The sequence below is a fragment of the Mandrillus leucophaeus genome, unplaced genomic scaffold, assembly GCF_000951045.1.
Source record: "Mandrillus leucophaeus isolate KB7577 unplaced genomic scaffold, Mleu.le_1.0 Scaffold131, whole genome shotgun sequence".
In the NCBI taxonomy this organism is placed as follows: domain Eukaryota; kingdom Metazoa; phylum Chordata; class Mammalia; order Primates; family Cercopithecidae; genus Mandrillus; species Mandrillus leucophaeus.
In genome coordinates, this window is record NW_012101266.1 from 2,247,380 (window position 1) to 2,271,589 (window position 24,210).

Sequence of the window (24,210 nt, forward strand, 5' to 3'; positions counted from 1 at the left end):
CAAAATTCTTCTAAGTCAGCAAGAATACTACACACTATTTCCCGACTTGGTTGATTTGAATACATTTACAAAATGAGGCAAATAGTAAATAATAGCATATACAGTTTCCACTTAAAATTGGTGCTTAAACTGAGAGACAATGAGATACATATGTAATTTTCCTTTAAGGCAGAAAGGTTAGATGTCATCTTGCTTTTTGCTTGTCTATTGTGAAACCATTCAATTTATTTCTTCAACTGAAGTATCTTCAGTGTTTCCTCCAACTTCAAAAACTGTACAAAGCTTGCTTTCAGACTAGTTCAGTGCTACGCAAAATGTGGTTCACATACCAAATATCAGTTCTGAACTCTTTGTTATCAGTCCAGGAGACAAAAATAATTGACGACATCACTATGTCTACTGTTTAGTTCACCTGAACTTTTTAGTAACAAAACTTCTCAGATGAAAGAAGCAAGTTCCCCATATCATGAAACTGGTACTTACTACTAGCATTAAACTAAATGACAAAAAAAAAAAAAAAAAAAAAAAACCATTATGATAATATCAAGGTATAAGCAACCAGTTACAGTATAGGTTAATTTGGGTTTGTAAAATTTCATTAATTTAAGCATAATCCACAGAAAAGAAAATGTACATATTTAAAAAGTTGGCTGGGTGCAGTGGCTCAAGCCTGTAATCTCAGCACTTTGGGAGGCCAAGGCAGGTAGATTGCCGGAGCTCAGGAATTCAAGACCACCCTGGGCAATATGGTGAAACCCTGTCTCTACCAAAAATACAAAAAATCAGCTGGGCATAGTGGCATGCATCTGTGGTCCCAGCTACTTGGGAGGCTGAGGTGGGAGGATTGCTTGAGCCTGGGAGGGAGAGGTTGCAGTGAGCTGAAATGGTGCCACTGGACTCCAACCTGAGTGACAGAGACCTCGTCTCAAAAAAAATACATACATAAAATAAAAATTTTTCAGTATATAAACCCAGTTACAATTAAACTTCTAAGATAGACTTCTTTTAATTGCCACATGAAAAATCATAGAAAATTTCTATCTTGTCTCTTAAATTGATGATCATGACAATTCAAAATACAAGAAACAAGATGCGGAATCTTGAACATTTTTTTCAAGGAAAAAAGTCCCATTTTAATTTGAATTAAATTAAATTGATTTATGAAAATACTGCCCCTTTCTAAATTACACTTTTCTAAGCATTAATTGCCTATGTTTATCCTATAAAATCTGTAAAATACATCTCATTTTAATGGTTACATAATAATATAAAAGACTTCAATAATAAAATAGTAAACAGGTTTTAACTTATACAGACCTCATTTAGACACCGTTTCTTTGTGAATATATTTTTGATAAAGGTTTCCTGAATTTCTTCCTGCTTCACCAAATACTGCCAAAGCCTCTTCACAGACAGTGCCAGATGGTGTTTGGATCTACAGAGAGAGACAGCAAATTTAATTATAAACCTCAGAAATTTCTGATTAACTTGACAACAATTCCTTGGTGCCATATAAATGTTTATTATAATAAGTTAACTGCAATCAGACTATATGATTGGAGGCAGATCATATCACCAACCTTTCCCTTAAAGACTTTGTGGACCATATGGTCTCTGCCACAACTACTCAAGTCTGATACTGTACAGGTAAAGTATCTCTTATCTAAAATGCTTGCGACCAGAAGTATTTTGAATTTCATCTATTTTCAGATTTAGAAATATTTGAATATATATGTCTAAATTAAAAATTCATTTATGTTTCATATACATCTTACATGCATAATCTGAAGGTAAGAAATTATATATATACATACATACACACGTGTGTGTGTGTGTGTGTGTGTGTGTGTATATTTTTTTTTTTAGATGGAATCTCAGTCTTTGGCCCAGACTGCAGTGCAACAAGGCGATCTTGGCTCACTGCAACCTCCACCTCCCAGGTTCAAGTGATTCTCCTGCTTCAGCCTCCTGAGTAGCTGGGATTACAGGCACCTGCCACCACGCCCAGCTAATTTTTGTATTTTTAGTAGAGATAGGGTTTCACCATGTTGGCAGGTTGGTCTTGAACTTCTGACCTCAGGTGATCCACCCACTTCGGCCTTCCAAAGTGCTGGGATTACAGGCAGTGAAGGTGAGAAATTATATTTTTAATAATTGTATGCATGAAACAAAGTTTGTGTTAAATACTTACATGTGGCATTTTCTACTTATAGCATCACGTTGGTACTCAAAAAATTTTGAATTTTGGAACATTTCAGAACTGAATTAGGGACTGTCGACTTCCAGTGGGAAAGCAACCACTGGCAATATGCAAAATTGAGAGCATTTATGGCTATAATTCAATAAAATTTTATTTAAAGAAGCATGGAGAGGTCTGGATTTCACCTGTGGGGATGGCCATAGTTTGTTGATCCCTAGCCTAGGGCCATAGGATCTAACAAAAGTAGGTATGCTTTACCAAAATCTCTGGGACATAGCTAAGGCAGCATTAAGAGGAAATTCATAGCATTAAATGTCCACACCAAAAAGTTAGAAAGATCTCAAATTAACAACCTAACATCATAATGGAAAATATCAGAGAAGCAAGAACAAATAAACCCCAAAGCTAGTAGAAGATAAAAAATAACAAAAATCAGAGCTGAACTGAAAGAAATTGAGACACACAAAACCACTCAAAAGATCAACAAATCCAGGAGTTGGTCTTTTGAAAAAATTAGTAAGACAGAGAGACTGCTAGCTAGACTAATAAAGAAGAAAAGAGAGAAGATCCAAATAAACACAATTAGAAATGACCAAGGGGATGTTACCACTGACCCCAAAGAAATAAAAATAACCATTAGAAACTACTATGGGCACCTCTATGCACACAGACTACAAAACCTACAAGAGATGGATAAATTCCTGGACACACACACCCTCCCAAGACTGAACCTGGAAGAAACGATTCCCTGACAAAGCTAATAATGAGCTCTGAAATTCAATCAGTAATGAATAGCATACCAACCAAAAAAAGCACAGAACCAGATGGATTCACAGCCAAATTCTACCGAATGTACAAAGAAAAGCTGATACCATTCCTACTAAAACTACTCCAAAAATTGAGGAGGTGAAACTCCTCCACACCTAATTCTATGAAGTCAACATTATCCTGATACCAAAACCTTCAGAGACATAACAAAAAAAGAAAACTTCAAACCAATATCCTTGATGAATGTCAACACAAATATATTCAACAAAATACTCGCAAACCAAACCCAGCAGCACATCAAAAAGCTAATTCACCATGATCAAGCAGGCTTAATTCCCAGGATGCAAGTTTGGTTCAACATATGCAAATCAATAAACGTGATGAATCACACAAACAGAACTAAAGACAAAAACCACATAATTATATCGGAAAAGGCTTCTGATAAAATTCAACATCAATCCATGTAAAAACTCCCAGTAAACTAGGTATTGAAAGAACATACTTCAAAATAGTAAGAGCCATCTATGACAAACCCACAGCCAACATCATACTGAATGGGCAAAAGCAGGAAGCATTCTCCTTGAAAATAAACACAAGACAAGGATGCTCTCTCTCACCACTCCCATTCAACCTAGTATCCAAAGTCCTGACCAGAGCAATCAGGAAAGAGAAAGAAATAAAAGGCATCCATATAGGAAGACAGGAAGTAAAACTATGCCTGTTTGTAGATGACATGATTCTATATCTAGAAAACACTATGTCTCAGCCCAAAAACTCCTAGATCTGATAAACAACTTAGCAAAGTTTCAGAATACAAAAATCAGTGCACAAGAAATCACCAGCATTCCTATACACAACAGCTAAGATGAGAGCCAAATCAGGAAGGCAGCCCCATTCATAACTGCCACAAAAATAATAAAATACCTAGAAATACAGCTAACCAGGAGGTGAAAGATCTCTACAATGAGAATTACAAAACACTGCTCAAAGAAATCACATAAGACACAAACAAATGGAAGAAACACCCCATGTTCATGGAGAAGAAGAATCAGTATCATTAAAGTGGATATACTGCCCAAAGCAATTTACAGATTCAATGCTATTCCTAACAAACCACCAACAACATTCTTCACAGAACTAGAGAAACCTATTTTAAAATTAGTATGAAACAAAACAAAAAAAAAAAGAGCCTAAATAGCAAGGCAATCCTAAGCAAAAGGAACAAAACTGGAATCACATTACCTGATTTTGAAGTATACTACAAAAATACAGTAACCACATGGAAAAGTATTGGTACAAAAACAGGCACATTGACCACTGGAACAGAATAGAGAACTGGGAAATAAAGTGACACGCCTCTGGCCATCTGATCTTCAACAAAGCTGACAAAAACAAGCAATTAAGAAAAGACTGCCTCTTCTATAAACGGTGCTGGGATAACCGGCTAGCCAAATGCAGAAGATTGAAACTAACCCCTTCCTTGCAACATACACAAAAATCAACTCAAAAGGGATTAAAGACTTACATGTTAAACCAAAAGCTATAAAAGTTTTGGCAGACAACCTAGGCAATACCACCCTGGACATAGGAACAGGCAAAGATTTTATGACAAGGACCCCAAAAGGAATTGCAACAAAAGCAAAAATTGACAAATAGGATCTAATTAAACTTAAGAGCTTCTGCACAACAAACTATCGACAGAGTAAACAGACAACCTAAATGGGAGAAAATATTTTCAAACTATGTACCTGACAAAGGTCTAACATCCAGCATCTATAACGAACTTCAACTGACTTACAAAAGAAAAACAAACACCACCATTAAAAAATGGGCAAAGGACATGAACAGACACTTTGCAAAAGAAGACGTACATGCCAATGAGCATAAGAAAAAAGCTCAATATCACTGATTATTTGAGAAAGCAAATCAAAAGCACAATGAGATACCATCTCACACCAGTCAGAATGGCTATCATTAAAAAATAACAGATTATTTATAAAAAATAACAGATGCTGGGAAGGTTGCAGAGAAAAGGGAACACTTATGCACGGTCAGTGGGAGTGTAAATTACTTCAACCACTGTGGAAAGCAGTATGGCGATTCCTCAAAGAGCTAAAAATGCAACTATCATTTGACCCAGCAATCCCATTACTGGGTATATACCTAGGGTAATATAAATGATTCTACCATAAAAGACACATGCACACAAGTGTTTGCTGCAGCACTATTCACAATAGCAAAGACATGGAACGAACCTAAATGCTCATCGGTGACAGACTGGTTAAGGAAATGTGGTACAGATACAAGAAATACTATGCAGCCATAAAAAAGAATGAGATAATGTCTTTTGCAAGAACATGGATGGAGCTGGAGGTTACTATCCTTAGCAAACTAGCACAAGAACAGAAACCCAAATACTGTATGTTCTCACTTAAAAGTGGGAGCTAAATGTTGAGAACTCATGAACACAAAGAAGGGAACAACAGACAGTGGGGTCTACTTGAGGGGGGAGGGGGGAGGAGAAAGAGGATCAGAAAAAATAACTATTGGGGGCCAGGCATGGTGGCTCACAGCTGAAATCCCAGCACTCTGGGAGGCTGTGGCAGATGGGCTGCTTGAGCACAGGAGTTCGAGACCAGTCTGAGTAACAAGGTGAAACCCCGTCTCCACAAAAATTACAAAAAATTAGTTGGGCATGGTGTTGCATGCCTGTGATCCCAGCTACTCAGGAGGCCGACACAGGTGGATTGTTTGTGCCCAGGAGGTGAAGGCTGCAGTGAACTGTTATCATGCCACTGCACTCCAGCCTGGTTAACAGAGCAAGACTTTGTCTCCAAAAAAGGAAAAGTAACTACTGGGTACTGGGCTTAGTACTACCTGAGTGATGAAATAATCTGTAGAACAAATTCTCATGAGTTTATTTCTGGGTTCTCTATTTTGTTCCACTGGTCTATTTGTCTATTTTTGTACCAGTACCATGCTGTTTTGGTTACTGTTGCTTTGTAGTATAGTTTGAAGTCAGGTAATGTGATGCCTTGTTCTTTTTGCTTAGGATTGCTTTGGCTAGTCCAGCTCTCTATTGGTTCCATGTGAAATTTAGAATAGTTTTTTCCTAATTCTGTTAAGAATGATGTTGGTAATTTGACAGGAATTGTGCTGCATCTGTTGACTGTTGCTTAGTGCTATAAACTTTTAACACTTCTGTAACCAGTTATTTTGAACAGCACTGCTCTAGAGCAGGCATCAATAAACTATGGCTCACAGTCCAAATCTAGTCTACCTACCATTTTAAGAAATAAAGTTTATTGGACAACAACTGAATATATTTGTGTACATGTTGTCTATGGTTGCTTTCACTCTACATTCGCAGGGTTGAGTAGTTATGACAAGAATGTGCAGCCCAAAAAGTAAAACTCCTATCTTAAAAACAGTATTCAGGGTGGGAGTGGTGGCTCACACCTGTAATCCCAGCACTTGGGGAGGCCGAGGCGGGTACATTACCTGAGGTCAGGAGTTTGAGACAAGCCTGGCCAACATGGTGAAACCCCATTTCTACTAAAAATACAAAAATTAACCAGGCATGGTGGCGGGCTCCTATAATTTCAGCTACTCAGGAGACTGAGGCAGGATAATCGCTTGAACCCAGGAGGCAGAGGCTGCAGTGAGCTGAGATTGTGCCATTGCACTCCCGCCTGGATGACAGAGTGAGATGCCATCTCAAAAAACAAACAAAAAAACCCAAACAATATTCATAAGAAAACCTACTTGAAAGGAGTGTTCGTAGGTTCCAGTAAAGCTTTGTGGCGAAGAATTGCAGGACCTGCAGACAAACTCTCTTCAGAGGTATGACTTGCGATATAATTTTGAGGTGGCCCACCATGAATTTCAAGTCGTCGGAGAAGAACTTGTTCCCAACATTGAAGAGTTTTTAGAACCGCATGACAAAGAGGTGAACTAACTGGAAGTTCTAAAATGGGAACACTGACTCATATTAATCTTATGCAGTAAAATGCCATATTCAATTTTAAGGAAGACTGAAATGAGAGCAGGGAGAGCGGATGCAGGAAAAAAAAAAGACTGAGATTAAATATTAACATACACTTTGGCAGGGAAGATGTGCAAGGTGAGATGGGCAAAGAAACCCAGAGGATTACAAAAGGTATGCCATAAATCTGTGTAAGTATTTCAACATTACTGCTTCTGACTTCAATATTACAAGAAAAATGTATCTGAAGATTTTGAAAATATGTATGTGGGGAAAATTAATTGCTTTAAATCAAACTTGTCCAACCCATGGCCCACAGGCTGCATACGGCCCAGACAGCTTTGAATGAAGCCCAACACAAATTCGTAAACTTTCTTAAAACATTATGAAATTTTTTGTGATTTTTCTTTTAAGCTCATCATCTGTTGTTAGTATGAATGTATTTCATGTGTGGCCCAAGGCAATTATTCTTCCTGTGTGGCCCAGGGAAGCCAAAAGATTGGACACCCCTGCTTTAATTTGTATCGGACTAATTTCTGTATGGCATATAACTCTTTAAGAGCTATAGAAAATGAAAACAAAACATAAAGTTAAAATTAAATAATACTTGCCATGGAACTCAGCACTTTGCAATTCTGCCCATCCATACTCTGGAGTCCTGATCTCACTTTCAACTTTTAGTTATTCCTACTACTTACCTCTCTATATCTAAATAACATGCTTAATACTTAATTTTTCAATTTCAGAAATGATCTACTGATTTACTACTATGGCATAATGAGAATAAACTCCTCTGTCATCATTATGATAGAGTCTCATAAAAATATTTCGTTAAATTGGTATTTTTGTGTTTACTGTATCATATATACAGAACTACAGTTCATAGCAGAATCACTTAGAATGTTATCATGCCCCTTTCTTTCCTGTACAATCTTTTCCTCCTTTGAAGTTAATAATTGCTAGCTTTTGCATTTGCTTAGTTTTCTCTCCATTGTAAAATCCCTTAACACTTGGCTAGAGTATAGAGTCTCAATATAGTCAATCATATCACGTTCAGTGCCCTTGATTTCTTGGATGTTGCCCTCCTCAAGCACCTAACAGTATGACAGATACATTTACAGACGGATGGTTTAGTTAAAAGAAATCTAACTTCTATAACAGGATGTCACTAAACTTTTCCCCCACTCCAGAAAAAAACAAAAAAAAAAAACAAAAAAAAACAGGTAGTAAGTCAAAAGCAATAGTACCATGAGTTCAAGTGGAGCTATTTATTACCTGCAAGATCATGACCTGCAAAGGGATAAAAAGTCTTCAAATTGTTGAGCACCAATTGCACCATTGCCAACCGCATCAAGGACCAACTAAAAATAAAGCAACAATAGATCTGTTAACAATTTCTATAGGGATTTAGAAAAGTATACTACCCTTTGATTCAACAAATTCCACTATTAGGAATCAACCTGAATATACCCCTCTATGAAAACAAAATAATATACACATCCAGTTAGTCGTTTCAGCATTATCTACAATAGCAGAAGTGCAAAAATAACCAAAATTGTCCACGACGAGAGTACTCGTTGAATAACTATTTTTGACCTAAGGAATATTAGGGTAACCATAAGGAGTAATGAAGAAGGATCTCTAAATGTTAATATGGAGTAAGTTTTCATATGTAGTAATAAATAAAAAGCAGGTAGCAGAACACTATATGTAGTATGCTACCCTCTGCAAAAAATCTGGGGGAATAAGTTTGGACAGATGCTTTTGCTTATTTGCAAACAGAAGGATAAACCAGAAGCTAATAAAAGTGATTTGCTGTAGAGGATGTGCAGAAGAAATTGGATAGAGTAAATAGAAGCTTAAGTAAAACTTGTGATTTCACATTTTTATATAGTTTGATTTAAAAAAAAGTCAGCTTCTCTTTTATTTCAAGCGGAACATATTTATTTCTTAAAGGACTGAATTTTTAGTTATTTTTTAACAGTAGTACAAAAACATAAAATTTACCATTTTGGCCATTTTTAAGTTTATAGTTCAGGGGCATTAAGTACATTCATAATGCTGTGCAACCACCATCACCATCCAACTCCAGAATTCTTTTTATCTTGCAAAACTGAAACTCTAAATTCATTCCCCATTCTCCCCCCACCGCCAGCCCTTGAAAACCACTATTTTATTTTTAGTCTTTATGTATTTCACGATTCTAGGTACCTCATATAAGTGAAATCACATACTATAACCCTTTCTGTGACTGATTTATGTCACTTAGCATTATATCCATGTTGTAGCATGTGTCAGAATTTCCTTCCTAATTAGGGCTGAATAATACTCCATTGAACATACATAGCACATTTTGTTTAGTAATTCATCTGTTAAAACACACTTGATTGTTTCTTCCCCTCGGTTACTGTAACTAGTGCTGCTAAGAACATGGGAAGTACAAATATCTGTTTCAGTCCCTGTTTTCAATATTTTCAGGTATATATCCATAGTGGAAAGGCTGGATCATATGTTAATTTCTATTTTTAATTTTTTAAGGAACCAATATACTGTTTTTCACAGTTGCTGCACCATTTTACATTCTCACCAAAAGTGCACAAAGATTCCAATTTCTCCTCCTCCTTGCCAGCACTGTTATGTTGTTTTTTTTTTTGTAGCCACCCTAATGCATATGAGATGTTGCCTCATTGGGAAACTGATCTGCCTTTCTCTAATGATTAATGATATTGAACATCTTTTCATATTCTTATTGGCCATTTTCATATCATCTTTGGAGAAATGTCTATTCAAGTCCTTTGTTCATTAACATTTTTTTTTTTTAGAAATATAGATGGGGTTTTGCCATGTTGTCTGGGCTGATCTTGAACTCCTGGGTTCAAGTGATCTGACCACCTTGGCCTCCCAAAGTGCTGGGATTACAGGTATAGGCCATCATGCCCAGCCCTTTATTTTTTAAATTATTTGTCTTTTTGTTGTTGAGTTGTGCAGTTTGACTTTTAAATGATTTATATACTGAAAAAGTAAAATTCATTCAGCAGGGGGAAAAAACTCTCAATAAACCAGGAAGTAAATAATCTCATAGTAACTTTTAAATAAAGAATGACTTCAATGTCCTCATACATTTATCTCGTTTGGAAAATTTACATTTTTTTATCACGCCATTAACATACCATGTTTTAGTAAAACATATATATGTTTTGGATGTAAACGTATCAACAGAGACAAGTTAATATTCCATCATTCATGAATGTAAGAATAACGCAGTACTGGAGCCAGAGGTGAGCATTTAGAACATTTATATGGTATACAGAGTACTTTTTGAAGACAGTGCCTATTGATATCTTATAGTACTAGTGTTCTACTGAAAATACTTTATATTTTCTAGACTAAAACAGTAGAACTTGTTTATGTTAGAGCCCAAAATGCAAGGTATAATCTTGGAGCAAGATTTGTGAGGAATGATGCAAATTACGGATAGTCCATTAATGGACAAAGAAAGGTATGTGAGAAATTATTGTTAAGGAAAGGAATTTAACAATTTCAACTAAAGAAATTTGAGTTATAATGTGTTATAAAGTCAACATAGAAATTATTGTTAAGGAAAGGAATTTAACAATTTCAACTAAAGAAATATGGGTTATAATGTGTTATAAAGTCAACAAGCTATTAATTTCACACGTATTTTTTCAAAAATATTATTTATATAAACCATGATTTTTAAAAAGAAATTTAAAATAAAATATTCCATACCTATATGAATTTGAATTAGAATGCTCCTGGAGATGGAAATCTGATGCTAAAACATCATCATCATCATCATCATCATCATCACTTCCCAGACTCTCCTCTGAATCATATTCAGCTCTACTTTGAGAAGGGGGTAGAAAAGGCTAAAATAAAGGAATCATGAAATTTATCAGCCAAATATCTAATTTAATACATTCAAACATATAGTCTAACAGTAATAATTCATCTCATTTGCAGATACTTCACTATAAGAGAGGTAAGTAACTATTATCTTACCATCCTATGCCTTTGACATCACTTGATAACAATTCCATTATTTTTTCATCCATTCAACAAAAATTTATTAAGTATTCACTGTGCGGCAAGAATTCTACCTGATTTAAGAATTTTTAAGACAGATACAATCACCACCCTCATTTACATTTTACACGTTAGTGGAAAAAATAGGCAAATAACAGAAAACTAAATACAACTTGTATTACGTGCTACAAAGAAAAGAAATGGAGAATAAGGAGAATTGAGATAGACCTCTTTGAAAAGTACGAGACGCCGGGCGCGGTGGCTCACGCCTATAATCCCACCACTTTGGGAGGCCGAGGCGGGCGGATCACAAGTTCAGGAGATCGAGACCATCCTGGTGAACACAGTGAAACCCCGTTTCTACTAAAAATACAAAAAATTAGCTGGGCGTGGTGGTGGGCACTTGTAGTCCCAGCTACTTGAGAGGCTGAGGCAGGAGAATGGTGTGAACCAGGAGGGGGAGGTTGCAGTGAGCCGAGATCGCACCACTGCACTCCAGCCTGGGCAACAGAGCCAAACTTTGTCTCAAAAAAAAAAAAAAAAAGAAAAAAAGAAAAGTATGAGAACTAAAGGACAAGAAGGAATAAACCATACAACAAGAGGGAAGAAAAGCATTTTAGACAGTGGAAAAAGAATGCAGAAAGAGTTTGGGAAAGAGTTTGGTTTGAAAATAGTTTGATTGAGTCTGCTAAGCAGAAAGATAAATGTTGGGAGAAAGATTGGAGAGAATAGCAAATGACAGCTCAGATGGGGTCTCGCAGGCCATGGTAAAGGAATGTAAGGGAATGCCATCAATAAGTTGTAGGTAGAAGACAGCTTCTGAGATTTGTATGCTAAGTATATCATTACGATCACTCTCTTATGAGAGAAAAGCTAAATGGCAAGAGTAGAAATGGAGACATCAGTAACTAAAACAGGAGTTGGCAGCTTGGATATAGGTGGTTAGTAATGAAGCTGGAGAGAAATAGTAGATTCAAGACATATTTTGGAGAAAGCACCGACAGATCTGCTGATAGATTTGGAGAGCAAGAGAAGGTGGGGGAAAAACAAATGATTCCCAGGTTTTTGGCTTGAGCAACTATAAGGATGAATATATAATTTCATAAAATGGAAAGACTGGGTATGAGAGGGAAGGTTTTGGGGAAAACCGATATAAAATGTACAAATGACGAAGAAGACCAACATTCATGGGTCAAATAGAAGAGGAAGGATGAAGAAAGAAGATTATGAAGGAATAAATAGGAAGTTTAAGAAAAAAAGCTACAAGAAACTCACATCACGAGAAAAGGAGAGAAAAGCATTTCAAGGCAGGAGTAGTGAAGAATGTTGAATGATGCTAAGAAGACAGATTAAGAAAATAATTAAAAAGTTTCCACTATACTTGACATGGATATCACCTGAATCTCAACAAGAGCAGTTTTAAAGGGTGTAACTGGGTCAGAAAGTTATATGCTAAGTAAGTATGAAAGGGAAACAAGGCAGTAGAAAGCACATGTGTCTATAGTTTTGAAAAGCTGAATGTGAGTGGGAAAAATGGGATAGCAGCTGGAAAATATTTCAGGGTCAAAGCAGGGGTTTGGGATGGGAGATACTAAAGCACATTTTCGTCTTGATGTGAAGGATTCGACAGAGAGGAAGAGAACTGAAAACACAGGGGAGAGTAGAGAAGAAAAGAAAGAATGCGATTCAGAGTAGAACTCGAGAAAATGGTCTTTGATAGAAGGACTTTTCCTCCACTATAACAGGAGGGAATAAGCCAGGAACAAATGTAATTGATCTGTAACTTTAAATTGGGATGATGAAAAAGTTTTGTCTGATTCTATCTTTCTCAGAGACTTACAAGGTGAGGTCATCAATTAAGAGTGAGGATAGGATGGAAAGGGAGATGTGGGAAGTTTGAAAAAAAGGTTGTAAAACCCTGGAAGACCAACAAAGAAACATAGCAGGGAGAGTGGAACTTCTGGAACAGCTGAGTAAACAGCTTGGTAAGTCCTTTCTCCAAAAAGCAACAATAAAATTGAACAAAGTTGTAGAAAACAACCAATGGTTGACCCATGCATATAACACATAGAGAAGTATTTATTTAAAAAAATCTATGGGATTTGATCTGGGTAAAACAGTGAGAACTTGGTTAGGAGCTGTTCCCATTCTACCCCAATCTCTGTGGTGTAGGTGTTCCACCAGCGTCAGCAGGGCAGGCTGTGAAGACTAGAGTTCTGATGCCCTGCCAGAAGGGTTGTCTTTAAAATTCTAGGCCCATAGGCATTATCAAAAGTAACAGAGATCTCAGGAGCAAACAATTAGGGAAGGTAACATCTCAACTACTTTGAAGTTGTGATATTGACTGGGTGTAAGGGCAGACCCTAGACATTTAACAAAAAGATTCAGAAACAAGACAGCTAAAGAAGGCCTTGCTAACCAACAATCCTATATCCAGCAAAAACTCTCCTTCAAAATATAGAAGTGAAATAAAGATATTCCTAGATAAATGAAGTGCTTAATAAATATTTGTTGAATATATGAATAAATAAATCACTCAAAAAAGGGCAGTGAGGAACAAGGAGACACAAACTCCCTTCATTACCCTTAAGCATGTAGGATATGAGAAAAATAAAAGCCATAGCTTAGTAGGCCTGGAAGACTTTTGTCACCAGAGAACAGTTAGAGTTAGATGTCAATTTGTGCAGGAGAATGTCTGGAAATTGAGAATGTGAGGGATGTGGCTGATGACACAAAAAGTGAAAGATACTTATATAGGCAGTCTTTGTTTCGCACAGTATTGCATGACTATAAAAATGACCATGCATGCAGAAACTATACAGAGCAATAATAATCAATGGGAAAAATTACAAATGTTTTGTGACCTTTAAAAACATTTGTCAAAACACTAAAAACTCTTACCATCAGCTATAAATGAATAGAAAAAAATTTTTAAAATAAACTAATTTTAACATACTGTAATTAAAATATTAGGAATACAAAGAAATAACATGTTTTATTTCTTTGTAAAAAACTTATCAAGAGTAGTTTGAGTAGCGATTGCCTTTTATCTCTGTAACTTAGGATATGAAGCAAGCATTTCTTCTGTGCCTTAAACAAACTGTCACACTTCTAAGATTTTATCAGCTTCCAACATACTGTTCTTTGCATTTTCAATGCTGTGAATCCCTTCAATGTAAAGTTTTTTGGCAAGGTCACTATCTCTGAACATCTTCATCATTTTATCACAACTACTTTCTACATTTATAAGTTCACCTTCACTAAATTCCTCTGGCTGTACATCTAGAGTCTTTCAAATGGCAGCATTGTCAACATACCCACAGTTGGCTATTTGTTCTCTAACTTCACTTATGTTCAACTTGAATATCACTCTCAGTACTATCACTTTTTTTATGGATGCACTTTCATCTTAGTTGGCCACTTCCCTCTTCTGATTAAATCCAATTTTGTACTCTATCATATGGGTTTATCACAGGAGAAGAAACAAAGCAACTGCATGCTTTGCTGTGTATGAACTGAGTAACAGGTGCTACATAATCAATCACTGAAAGACTTTAAAAGAACTGATATGATTGGTCGCTGATCAAAAAGTGCATATTTACATAGTGATTTCTAGAATGAAGCAGGGAAGTTTACTCATATTTAATATACTGTGGTAACAAATTTGAACCATGTTGTTGAGGGAATAACGTTACTTAACTAAACACTGGTAATTGAAATTTATGCATTTCAGAATAATGAAAGACTGCTGTAGTATAAAAAAAAATGTATATGCATGATAGATGACCAGAGCACTTTGATTTCTTAATCACCATCAAGTACATTAACATGAGAGTGTTAAGCAAATTATTTTATCTCATAAAAATATAATAAAATGCAAAAGTTGTTTAAAATGCAAACATCATAATTTACCAAAAAACTGCCTTAAAAACTCTATGAAATATGGTCAAAATATTCTAGGGTATACATTTTTGGAATGTAGCCTGATACTAACGAAAATTTTCTAAACCAAAGTGTGAAAACATTTGGAAGCACCAAAAATTACACTTATTTCTGATATTCTCATTTGTATTTGACTATGAAAATATTGATCTAGATAGCATTTTAATTACCTTAGCTATGAAATAGTCCCAGATGCTGAGCTCGGGTGGGATGAACTTCTCTTTAACTGCCAGTGACTCCTGGCTTACTGGTGCTGAGGAAGGGGTCAGTGGGGCAGATTCTCTGCAAGACATTTTTGATGATCTAAAACGTTTGTTCTGTTTTTCTCCTTCTTCAACTAGTGAAGAAACTAATAAAAAGAAAATAAAACGTTACTGAAGTACTATTTTCATTGCATTTATTTCACCTGTGTTTATATAAGATCTAAGGTTAATTACAAATAAGCACGCACAAAAAAATAAGATTAAGATTATGAAAGTACACAGCAGGTAAGAAAATAAATAGAGAAGACAAACATTTTTGTCTAGCAACCTCTGCTTTTTCCTCAATTTGTCTCTCTCTCTCTAAATGCTGACTTATCTATTGTATGTGAAAGATAAAAGGATGTAATATCCACCCATAAATCAGTCCACAATTTAACTATGAACACGATAGGAAATTTCCAACATCCTTCTACTTTGCTTTTTTTAAAGATTATCATGGGATGTCAGTGTTAATTAAAAGCAACAACTCCCTTCTGAGATTCTTCGGTAATCATGTGGCCTTATATCTAAAACTATATTTTTCATTAGAAAATATAAACAAAATTCAGGCACCATAACTACTTAAACTAATTCAAACTTTTGGAAATGGCTCAGAGATAGAATTTTCTAGTCAATGGAATGACAAAGAAGAAAATAATGCAATCTTGTTGTTTTATTTTGTGAACACTCCACAATTAGGCAGTATTTTTTTAGTATATTACCTCAGAATACTAAAGACACTAGCATTAAAACAGTTACACAAATCTTTAATCAACCTTGAGTTACAAAATGCAAATCACCAGTAGATAATCAAGGATTTTGCAAAGGCATGATCTAATACACAGGCAAACAATTCCACATTAAGGCACACCAATATTCTCCTTTGATGGTTCCAATGAGATTTTACTTACCTTCCACAGGAAAGAAAATACTTGTGCTGTAATACAATTTGGTTTTATTGTTTGAGCGTCTCAGCTTGCAGACACAGCATGCACATGCATTATAACAAGCTATAGTCAAGCTGAGTTTAATATAGTAATTTGGTTATTTCAGAAAAAGGGAAAGATGAAAAAAATATTAGTATTCTAGGAGACTACTAAAAAGTGGCATAAAAAGATTATTACTTAATCTTTCAAATGATTTTAAAAGGAACTGTTAGATTAAATGTGTAAATTTTTTTCTTTGTTCTTACTAACATTTGATAACCAACAATCAAGTTTCCAGTATTGCTGCTGCATACATTAACACACATTCTAAAACTTAAACAGTAGTTTACCAACTTCTCATCAAGTGAAAAGTGAGAACTATAGAGGTATTTTTTTACCTTTCAAAAACTTAATGCTAAGTTTTAAAGTAAATTTATCAATTTATAATTTGGCTTTAACATTACTATCTTGTCTTTTTTAAGAGATGGAGGTCTCCCTATGTTGCCTAGGCTGGATTTAATCCCTGGACTCAAGGGATACCCACAACTCAGACTCCTGAGTGGCTGGGACTACAGGCTGGTGCCACTGCACCTGGCTGATTTTATGTTATTAAAAAGCATGTGAACCAAGGAGTATAGACAATCTCTGAAAAAAATAAAATGTACAATGTTAAATTAATAGATTTTTGCCAAGATTGCTATGTCATAAAAATAGTTTCCTTTTTTTCTTTTACTGACCCATTGGTAGATAAAAATAGTTTTAAAGGTAAAACATGAGAGTTTTTAAAGACAGAAAAGACTTGAAACTACAAGTTGTGAATCCAGTCATGTGACATGAAAATATTAACCACACTGGGAGCAAACATTTAAAATTTACAGACTCAACACCAGGAAGTAGAAAACCACTTATTAAAACACTTTTTGGCTGGGTGCCGTGGCTCATGCCTGTAATTCCAGCACTTTGGGAGGCAGAGGTGGGCAGATAACCTGAGGTCAGGAGTTCGAGACCGGCCTGGCCAACATGGTGAAACCCTGACTTCACTAAAAATACAAAAATGAGCCAGGCATGGTGGCATGTGCCTGTAATCCCAGCTACACAGGAGGCTGAGGCATGAGTATTGCTTGAACCTAGGAGGGGGAGGTTGCAGTGAGCCAAGATTATGCCTGGGCGACAAAGCAAGACTCTGTCTCAAACAACCACCACCACCACCACCACCCTTTTCATGAAGCAGGACCAAAGGAAAAAAAAAATTGGCAGTTTTACAGTAATGAACGTGTATTACTTTAGATGTTTTAACTAAAAGGACGTTAGCGATGTCACCCAGCAAACAAGAAATGACCTGTAACTTGTCAATAGGGTAGTTACTCCCTCTTCTTTGTCCTCCAATTGTAGGAAGACTTCAGGCAATTTTATGCTTGAATCCTGTTAGGTCAGATTGGTTGTGAAGTTTAGGGGCACCAATTCAAACTATAGCTGCTGGAGTGTTCAACTGGTTGTTTTTGAAAATGCTAATCATCAAATATCAAGAACATTTGCCACTCCTTGGGTGAAAACTAACTCTACTGTTCTATTATTATGGGAAAACAGCTACTTTATTAGTAACAGAAGAAAAAAATAGTATTAGGGAGAAATTAAGAGCAACCTGAACACAGAGTTTATGAATTTTAAGAGGTGTAGGGAGGTTATAAAGTGACTGAAGAAAAACTAAGGCATTCACAGGAAAAACAGAATCATGTCCTGACATAAATTTTAAAAATAAGTTTCAGTTGCTTTCCCAGGAAGTACTTTTTAAAACAAAGTTTCCATGTCAAGACAGTAGACTGTACAGACAAATATACCTTCCTTCCCTTAAGAATCCTTTCCTCACCCTCAGAATATCTGAATGTGGTTTTCTAATAATTATAAAAGTAACCCCCCAAAGAACCCAAAACAGAAATGGAGAAATGGTTAACAGGCTACACACAGGGAAGGGGAGGAGTAGAGGAATAAGAAAACATTCCTTTCTATAAATTTTTCTGTACTACTAGACTCGTTACCACACACATATATTGCTGTGATTAAAACTAAAATATAAGGGGAAGGTTAAGTTAATATTTATTTTTCAGTTTATCATTTAAAATCAGCACAACGAAATTAATATTCTGAACCTAGATTTAAATGTTATTTCTTTAAAAACTGAACTTAGAGTTCAAGACCCGCCTGGGCAACATGACGAAACCTAGTCTCTACAAAAAAACACAAAAATTAGCTGGGCATGGTGGCGCATGCCTGTAGTCCCAGCTACTTGGGAGGATCTCTTGAGCCCAGGAGGTAGAGGGTGCAGTCAGCTGAGATCACACCATTGCACTCCAGCCTGGGCAACAGAACCAGATCCCATCTCAACTACAAAACAAACAACAAAAAAACTGAACTTTTAAAGTAACCAGCAGGCCTCATTCTCTACTTCTTAATCTAAGGCACCCATATCCACAGAGCTATTCATGAGTTTGCCAGAGGATACACGAAGCTTCAGGAGAAACATTAGTCTGGACCTTCAAACTGAGCCCCAAAATATGGAAAAGATAAAAATCATGTAAGTTTAAGGCAAAACAGATTTCAAATTTATTTCTTGCTTTCAGCAAGCCAATTCAGTCTAAGTCTTCAGTCTCCTAAGAGGTATATATTAACCTTTCTTTATCTTCAGGTAAAAAGTGTGAGGACTACAAATGTACATGAACACTAAGTGTAAAACAAATCCTCAAAATTAAATGTAAAACATGATTTTCCAACTAAACTTCAACTATTCCAAAAATAAAAGGATTAAAGAAGCAATTAATCGAACGTACTTCTTAATCCTCAAAGAATAAGATTAGTGATTGAAAAAAAAAAGAAGTCTGGCCAGGCACAGTGGATCATGCCTGTAATCCCAGCACTTTGGGAGGCTGAGGCAGGCAGATCACATGAGGCCAGGAGTTTGAGACCAGCCTGGCCAAAATGGCAAAACACTGTCTCTACCAAAAATACAAAAATTAGCCAAGTGTCGTGGTGTGCACCTGTACTCCCAGCTGCTTGGGAGGCTGAGATACAAGAATCACCTGAACCTGGGAGGCAGAGGTTGCAGTGAGCCAAGATCATGCCAGTGCACTCCAGCCTGGGTGACAGAGTGAGACTCTGTCTCAAAAAAAAAAAAAAAAAAGTCTGGAATATGATACTATCCAGCTTTTAGAAAGATTGATCCTCAAAGTCTTCCTAGGATCATTACCATACACAGTATCTTGAACATGGCTCCATAAATATCTATAAAAATGAAATAATAAATATCAATAGAAAGTGATGATTTGTCTCCAAAACACAGAGCAAGGCAGTCTCCACGGTAGTTGGTGTACAAAATGATTCACTGGAATATGGAAGGAAAATACCACAACTTCTATTTAGATTTATTTTTTGATAAATAGGGGAAAATGGCAGAAGAAGGGAATGAGGTAGTGGAGAAGAAGAAAGGGACAGGAGAAGAAAGGGACAGGGGAAGAAGTAGAGGGAAAGGAGAAGGGACAAGAAGAAAGGAGAGATGGGAGCAGAGGGACAGGAAAGCAGAGGAAAGAAGGGGAGGAAGGAAAGTAGGAGAAGAAACTAAATTTTGTCAATGTTTAACATCTGGATCGATAGCAGTAGACACAAATATACATATATTGAGAATTTGGTCAAGCATGTTTTATGGATAAGGTAATGTATTCAAAAGCCTGAAGTCACTGCCCTAGAGTTGTACTTACTTTTCAATCACCCTGAATGCCACAATACGGTTCTGTATACAAGATTTCACCCAAACTCAACAAACTTATTGAAAATGTGAATGGAGTATACACCCACAATGGAATATTCAGCCTTAAAAAGGAAATTCTGTTGTAAGCTACAACATGGATGAACATTATACTAGGTGAAATAAGCCAGTCACAAAAAGACAAAGCACTATATAATTCCACTTATATGAGGTATATAAAGTAATCAAATTCCTGGAAACAGAGTAGAATGGTGATTACCAGGGATTGTACGAAGTAGGGAAACTGTTTAATGGGCATAGTTTCAGATTCACAAGATGAAAAAGTTCCAGAGATTTGTTTCATCACAATAGACTTACCACTAAACTATATACTTAAAAATGGCTCACTTGGTAAATTTTATATCATGCGTTTTTAGTCATAATAAAAAAATTAGAATGGAGAAAATATATTCAAGCCATTTTGCTGCAGGACTTAGGACTGCCAGAAATATTAGAAAACCGGGTTGAAGAGAGAGATCCCATGATTGGTCTCAGTAAGGTACACAAAAATATTGAATGAAGCAGGGCATGGTGGCTCACACCTGTAATCCCAGCACTTTGGGAGGTTGAGGTGGGAAGATCACTTCAGTCCGGGAGTCCAAGACCAGCCTGGGTATAGTGAGACCTTGTCTCTACAAAAATAAAACTTAAAAAATTGACTAGGCTAATCAATGATGGCATGCACCTGTAGTCCCAGCTACCTGGGGCACTGAGGTGGAAGGATCACTTGAGCCCAAGAGGCCAAGGCTGCAATGAGCTGTGATCGCACCACTGCACTCCAGCCTGGGCGATAGAGCAAGACCCTGCCTCAAAAAAAAAAAAAAAAAAAAAAAAAGAAGAAAACATGAATGAGGGAGTCTAGGTCAGATAAATGAATGTTGTATTTCTTACAAGGTTAGTTTCTTCTTTTGTCATCTGGCTTTACCAGTGAAATAAAAGAATAATTACATGTAAAAATCTATACATGCACATTTCTTGGAGTTTCTTTTATCTTCTATGCTTTCTCTACTCTTATATAAAAATTTGCCTTCCTGAGTCATTTGTAAAATTAATAAATAGAATACTTTTTAAACTTTAAATTAAAATTTACATTTTATGGTCTTCCATGAAAAGTCTAACAAAAAAATGTACTCCTGGCCAGGCGTGGTGGCTCACATTTGTAATCCCAGCACTTTAGGAGGCCAAGGCAGGCAGATCACTGGTGGTCAGGAGTTTGAGACCAGCCTGGCCCGTCTCTACCAAAAACTACAAAAATCAGCCGGGTGTGGTGGTGCATGCCTGTAATCCCAGCTACTTGGGAGGCTGAGGTGGGAGAATCACTTGAACTCAGGAGGCGGAGGCTGCAGTGAGCTGAGACCACGCCACTGCACTCCAACCTGGACGACAGAATGAGACTCTGTCTCAAAAAGAAAAGAATAGAAAAAAAAAGTATTCCCTTCCACAGAATTAGTTAGTTTGAAGTTCAGCAGTCTTTTAAAAGTTCCTTATAATAAACCACCAGTTAAATGTTTGGCATATTCAATTATATCTTAAATCACCTATTTTGTTTTACATTTTACTAAGCTCAAGTCTTAGCTCTTCCAGTCAAGATATTCTGCCGTTTTGCTTATTTTGCTAAAGGAATGATAGCAATGATGTGATAATCTTTGAATACTGAATATAGAACTTTTATTTTTATAAAAATTTTATAAGAAAAAGCAAAACATGGATTTTCTGATCTGTTTTAGCATAATAAGTCAGAAATAAACTTTATGTCTAGAATATCATTAGCAATCTCATAGTAAAAAATATATGACATGCTTACCACAAATAAAATTATTTTATATTTCCATTCCTCAACTTGGAGACATAAAAAAATCATTACTATGAATTTATTAAGATAGATAATTCACAGTTCATATAAATGCAAGTATCACAAAACACAATAAAATTTCTTAAAAACGTTGTTTTATTTATAATATAGAATAAAAAGCAAAAGTATGGATTTCTAACTGTTAGCAGAAAAAGTGATTTTTTGAAAATTGCTATTTCTTAGCTGGTTATCTTCTTTAAAAATCGACCACAGTAACAAAATAATTCAGAGCTCCATGAACATATACCTGCACTACAGTTTTAGTTAATTAGAAAAATCAAACTCTTCCATAACATATAAAGTGGAATTCACAAAAAAAGACTTAATTAAAAATTAATTCATGTACATTAACATTTTTGTTAAGAATTTTGACCTGCCAGACTAGCATCTAATAAAAATCTATCATTTTCTTCAGTTATGAAGCTTAAGTTATCTTTAAATATTATGTTACTACAAGAATACATTAAGTATATAATAGCTATATAGAATGAAATATAATCTAGTTCATGAGGCCATCATTGCAAAGAAAATTTAAATCCAAATTTATAACAGAACAAGGAAAACAAATGATGGCTTTCAAATTCCTCTCATAATACAGTACCGAAACTTATGGAACACTTTTTAGAAAACATGTTTAAGGGTATTTTATCTTCAACATACAATGTATTTCGTCTTCAATATACAATGTATTTCAACATACATGTACTTCATCTTCAATATACAATGCTTTGACACTGGTTTGAGTAGTCAGGAAGATGAAATATTCTAGATTTATCAGCTTTCATTGGCCAAATATAAAAGATAAAAAATTTTAAATATACATTAATTTTAACTGGATTCAAGTTGACTTTTCTAAAATACACTGTTTTATTCCCTTGGTCAACAATGTATATTGAACATTACTTAATGCAATTAGACTCTTGGGACATCATAATTACAATTAGCAGTAATCCAAATACACAGAACTGCTTACCTACAACCTAAAATTTATCAGGTTGCTGTCCTGCCTCGGTAAGTTTTCAGGGCAACATAATAATGCCTTCGAAAAACTGAGATTTCTGAACTTTATATTAAAAGCCAATGCTGCTAGTAGTCCCTTGTCTTGATTGACTTTCTGTTCTGAAATTTTCTCTCTCTAGTTTTCAGTGGATCCCTACTCCATAGGACCTTCACTTCTTTCCCTTTCTCTTTCTTCCTGCTCCTTTTCTTTTCTTTTTTGAGATGGAGTCTTGCTCTCTTGCCCAGGCTGGAGTGCAGTGGCACAATCTCAGCTCACTGCAACCTCCACCTCCCAGGTTCGAGCGATCCTCCTGCCTCAGCCTCCCGAGTAGCTCGGTCTATAGGCGTGCGCCACCACACCCGGCTAATTTTTGTAGAGACAGTGTTTCACCTTGTTGGTCAGGCTGGTCTCAAACTCCTGACCTAGCTGATCTGCCCACCTACGCCTCCCAGAATGCTGGGATTACAGGTGTGAGCCATCACACCCAGCCTTCCTGCTCCTTTTCCAATTAGATCGGCTTTGAAACCAGCAGGCCTTTAGTTTTCATTATTCAGTGAATATATTCCTTTTTTTTCTGGTTAGCAAATGGACAAATTGTACCATTCATGTTTTCTTTAAGTACTCCTTCAGTTACTTCCATGATTGTATTTAGAATACTTTCTGGGTACTCAAGGACAGATGAGCACCATATAACCTGGATATGACTCTATCCAGCCCTACCACTAACTGAACAATATGTTTTCAGTATTCCTTATTATTGATTGAGGCTAAACATATAGATGCAGATTAAATTTTAGGTCACTTTATTTTTTACTTGGGGTTAAATAAGTGGTAGGATACAGCTTATGACGGACTTATAATGGCTCCCCCAAATAATTTATGTAATGGTATTTTTGCCTACAACCAACAACCAGAGGGGTTAATAAGATTGGTGCAAAAGTAACCGTGGTTTTTGCCATTGCTTTTGCACCAACCTTATACAAAGATCAACCTGGACTTTCAGTCAGGTTCTTTACATACATCTGTGCTCAGGAAAATAGAAGAAATTGAGACCTGATGGCTAGTTAATAAGAACGGATTTTTCATTTTCTTTTTATGGATATCTGGACATTCCTTAGCAATAATTTACCCCTTTGTAAACATTTTACATCAACAAGATCACAGTCTTAACAAATGAATTTTTCTCAGAACATATTAAAAACATGGTCAAAATTAATTTACCAATTTTTAATTTAAAATTAAACTCAACAAAGCTGTGGATCTTACTTCCCTTGACTTTGAAAGTTTTTCCTTAATTGAATTCAGATATCTCAAGTATAAATACAGTCCAAGGCAAATTTCATGTGAAATTAGTCTTTAAAAAAAATCTATACAAAAAGCACAATAAGCAACTTTTTAAAAAACAGAAAAGGAATGTTACAAAAACTAAAAATACTTAATATTTTAATAAGC

At 35.8% G+C, this 24,210-nt stretch overlaps 1 protein-coding gene across 3 annotated transcripts in view; it reads right to left on the bottom strand.

Moving 5' to 3' along the window:
* The window catches only part of DMXL1 (Dmx-like 1), a 173,684-nt gene that overhangs the window by 42,658 nt on the left and 106,816 nt on the right, over nt 1–24,210 (bottom strand). For all 3 annotated transcript variants that reach the window (XM_011972855.1, XM_011972853.1, XM_011972854.1), the window contains 5 exons: nt 15,113–15,291; nt 10,704–10,843; nt 8,229–8,314; nt 6,734–6,935; nt 1,318–1,435 (listed from right to left, as the gene is read on the bottom strand). In XM_011972855.1, coding sequence (XP_011828245.1) covers nt 1,318–1,435; nt 6,734–6,935; nt 8,229–8,314; nt 10,704–10,843; nt 15,113–15,291 — 725 coding nt within the window. The remainder of the gene's footprint in view (nt 1–1,317; nt 1,436–6,733; nt 6,936–8,228; nt 8,315–10,703; nt 10,844–15,112; nt 15,292–24,210) is intronic.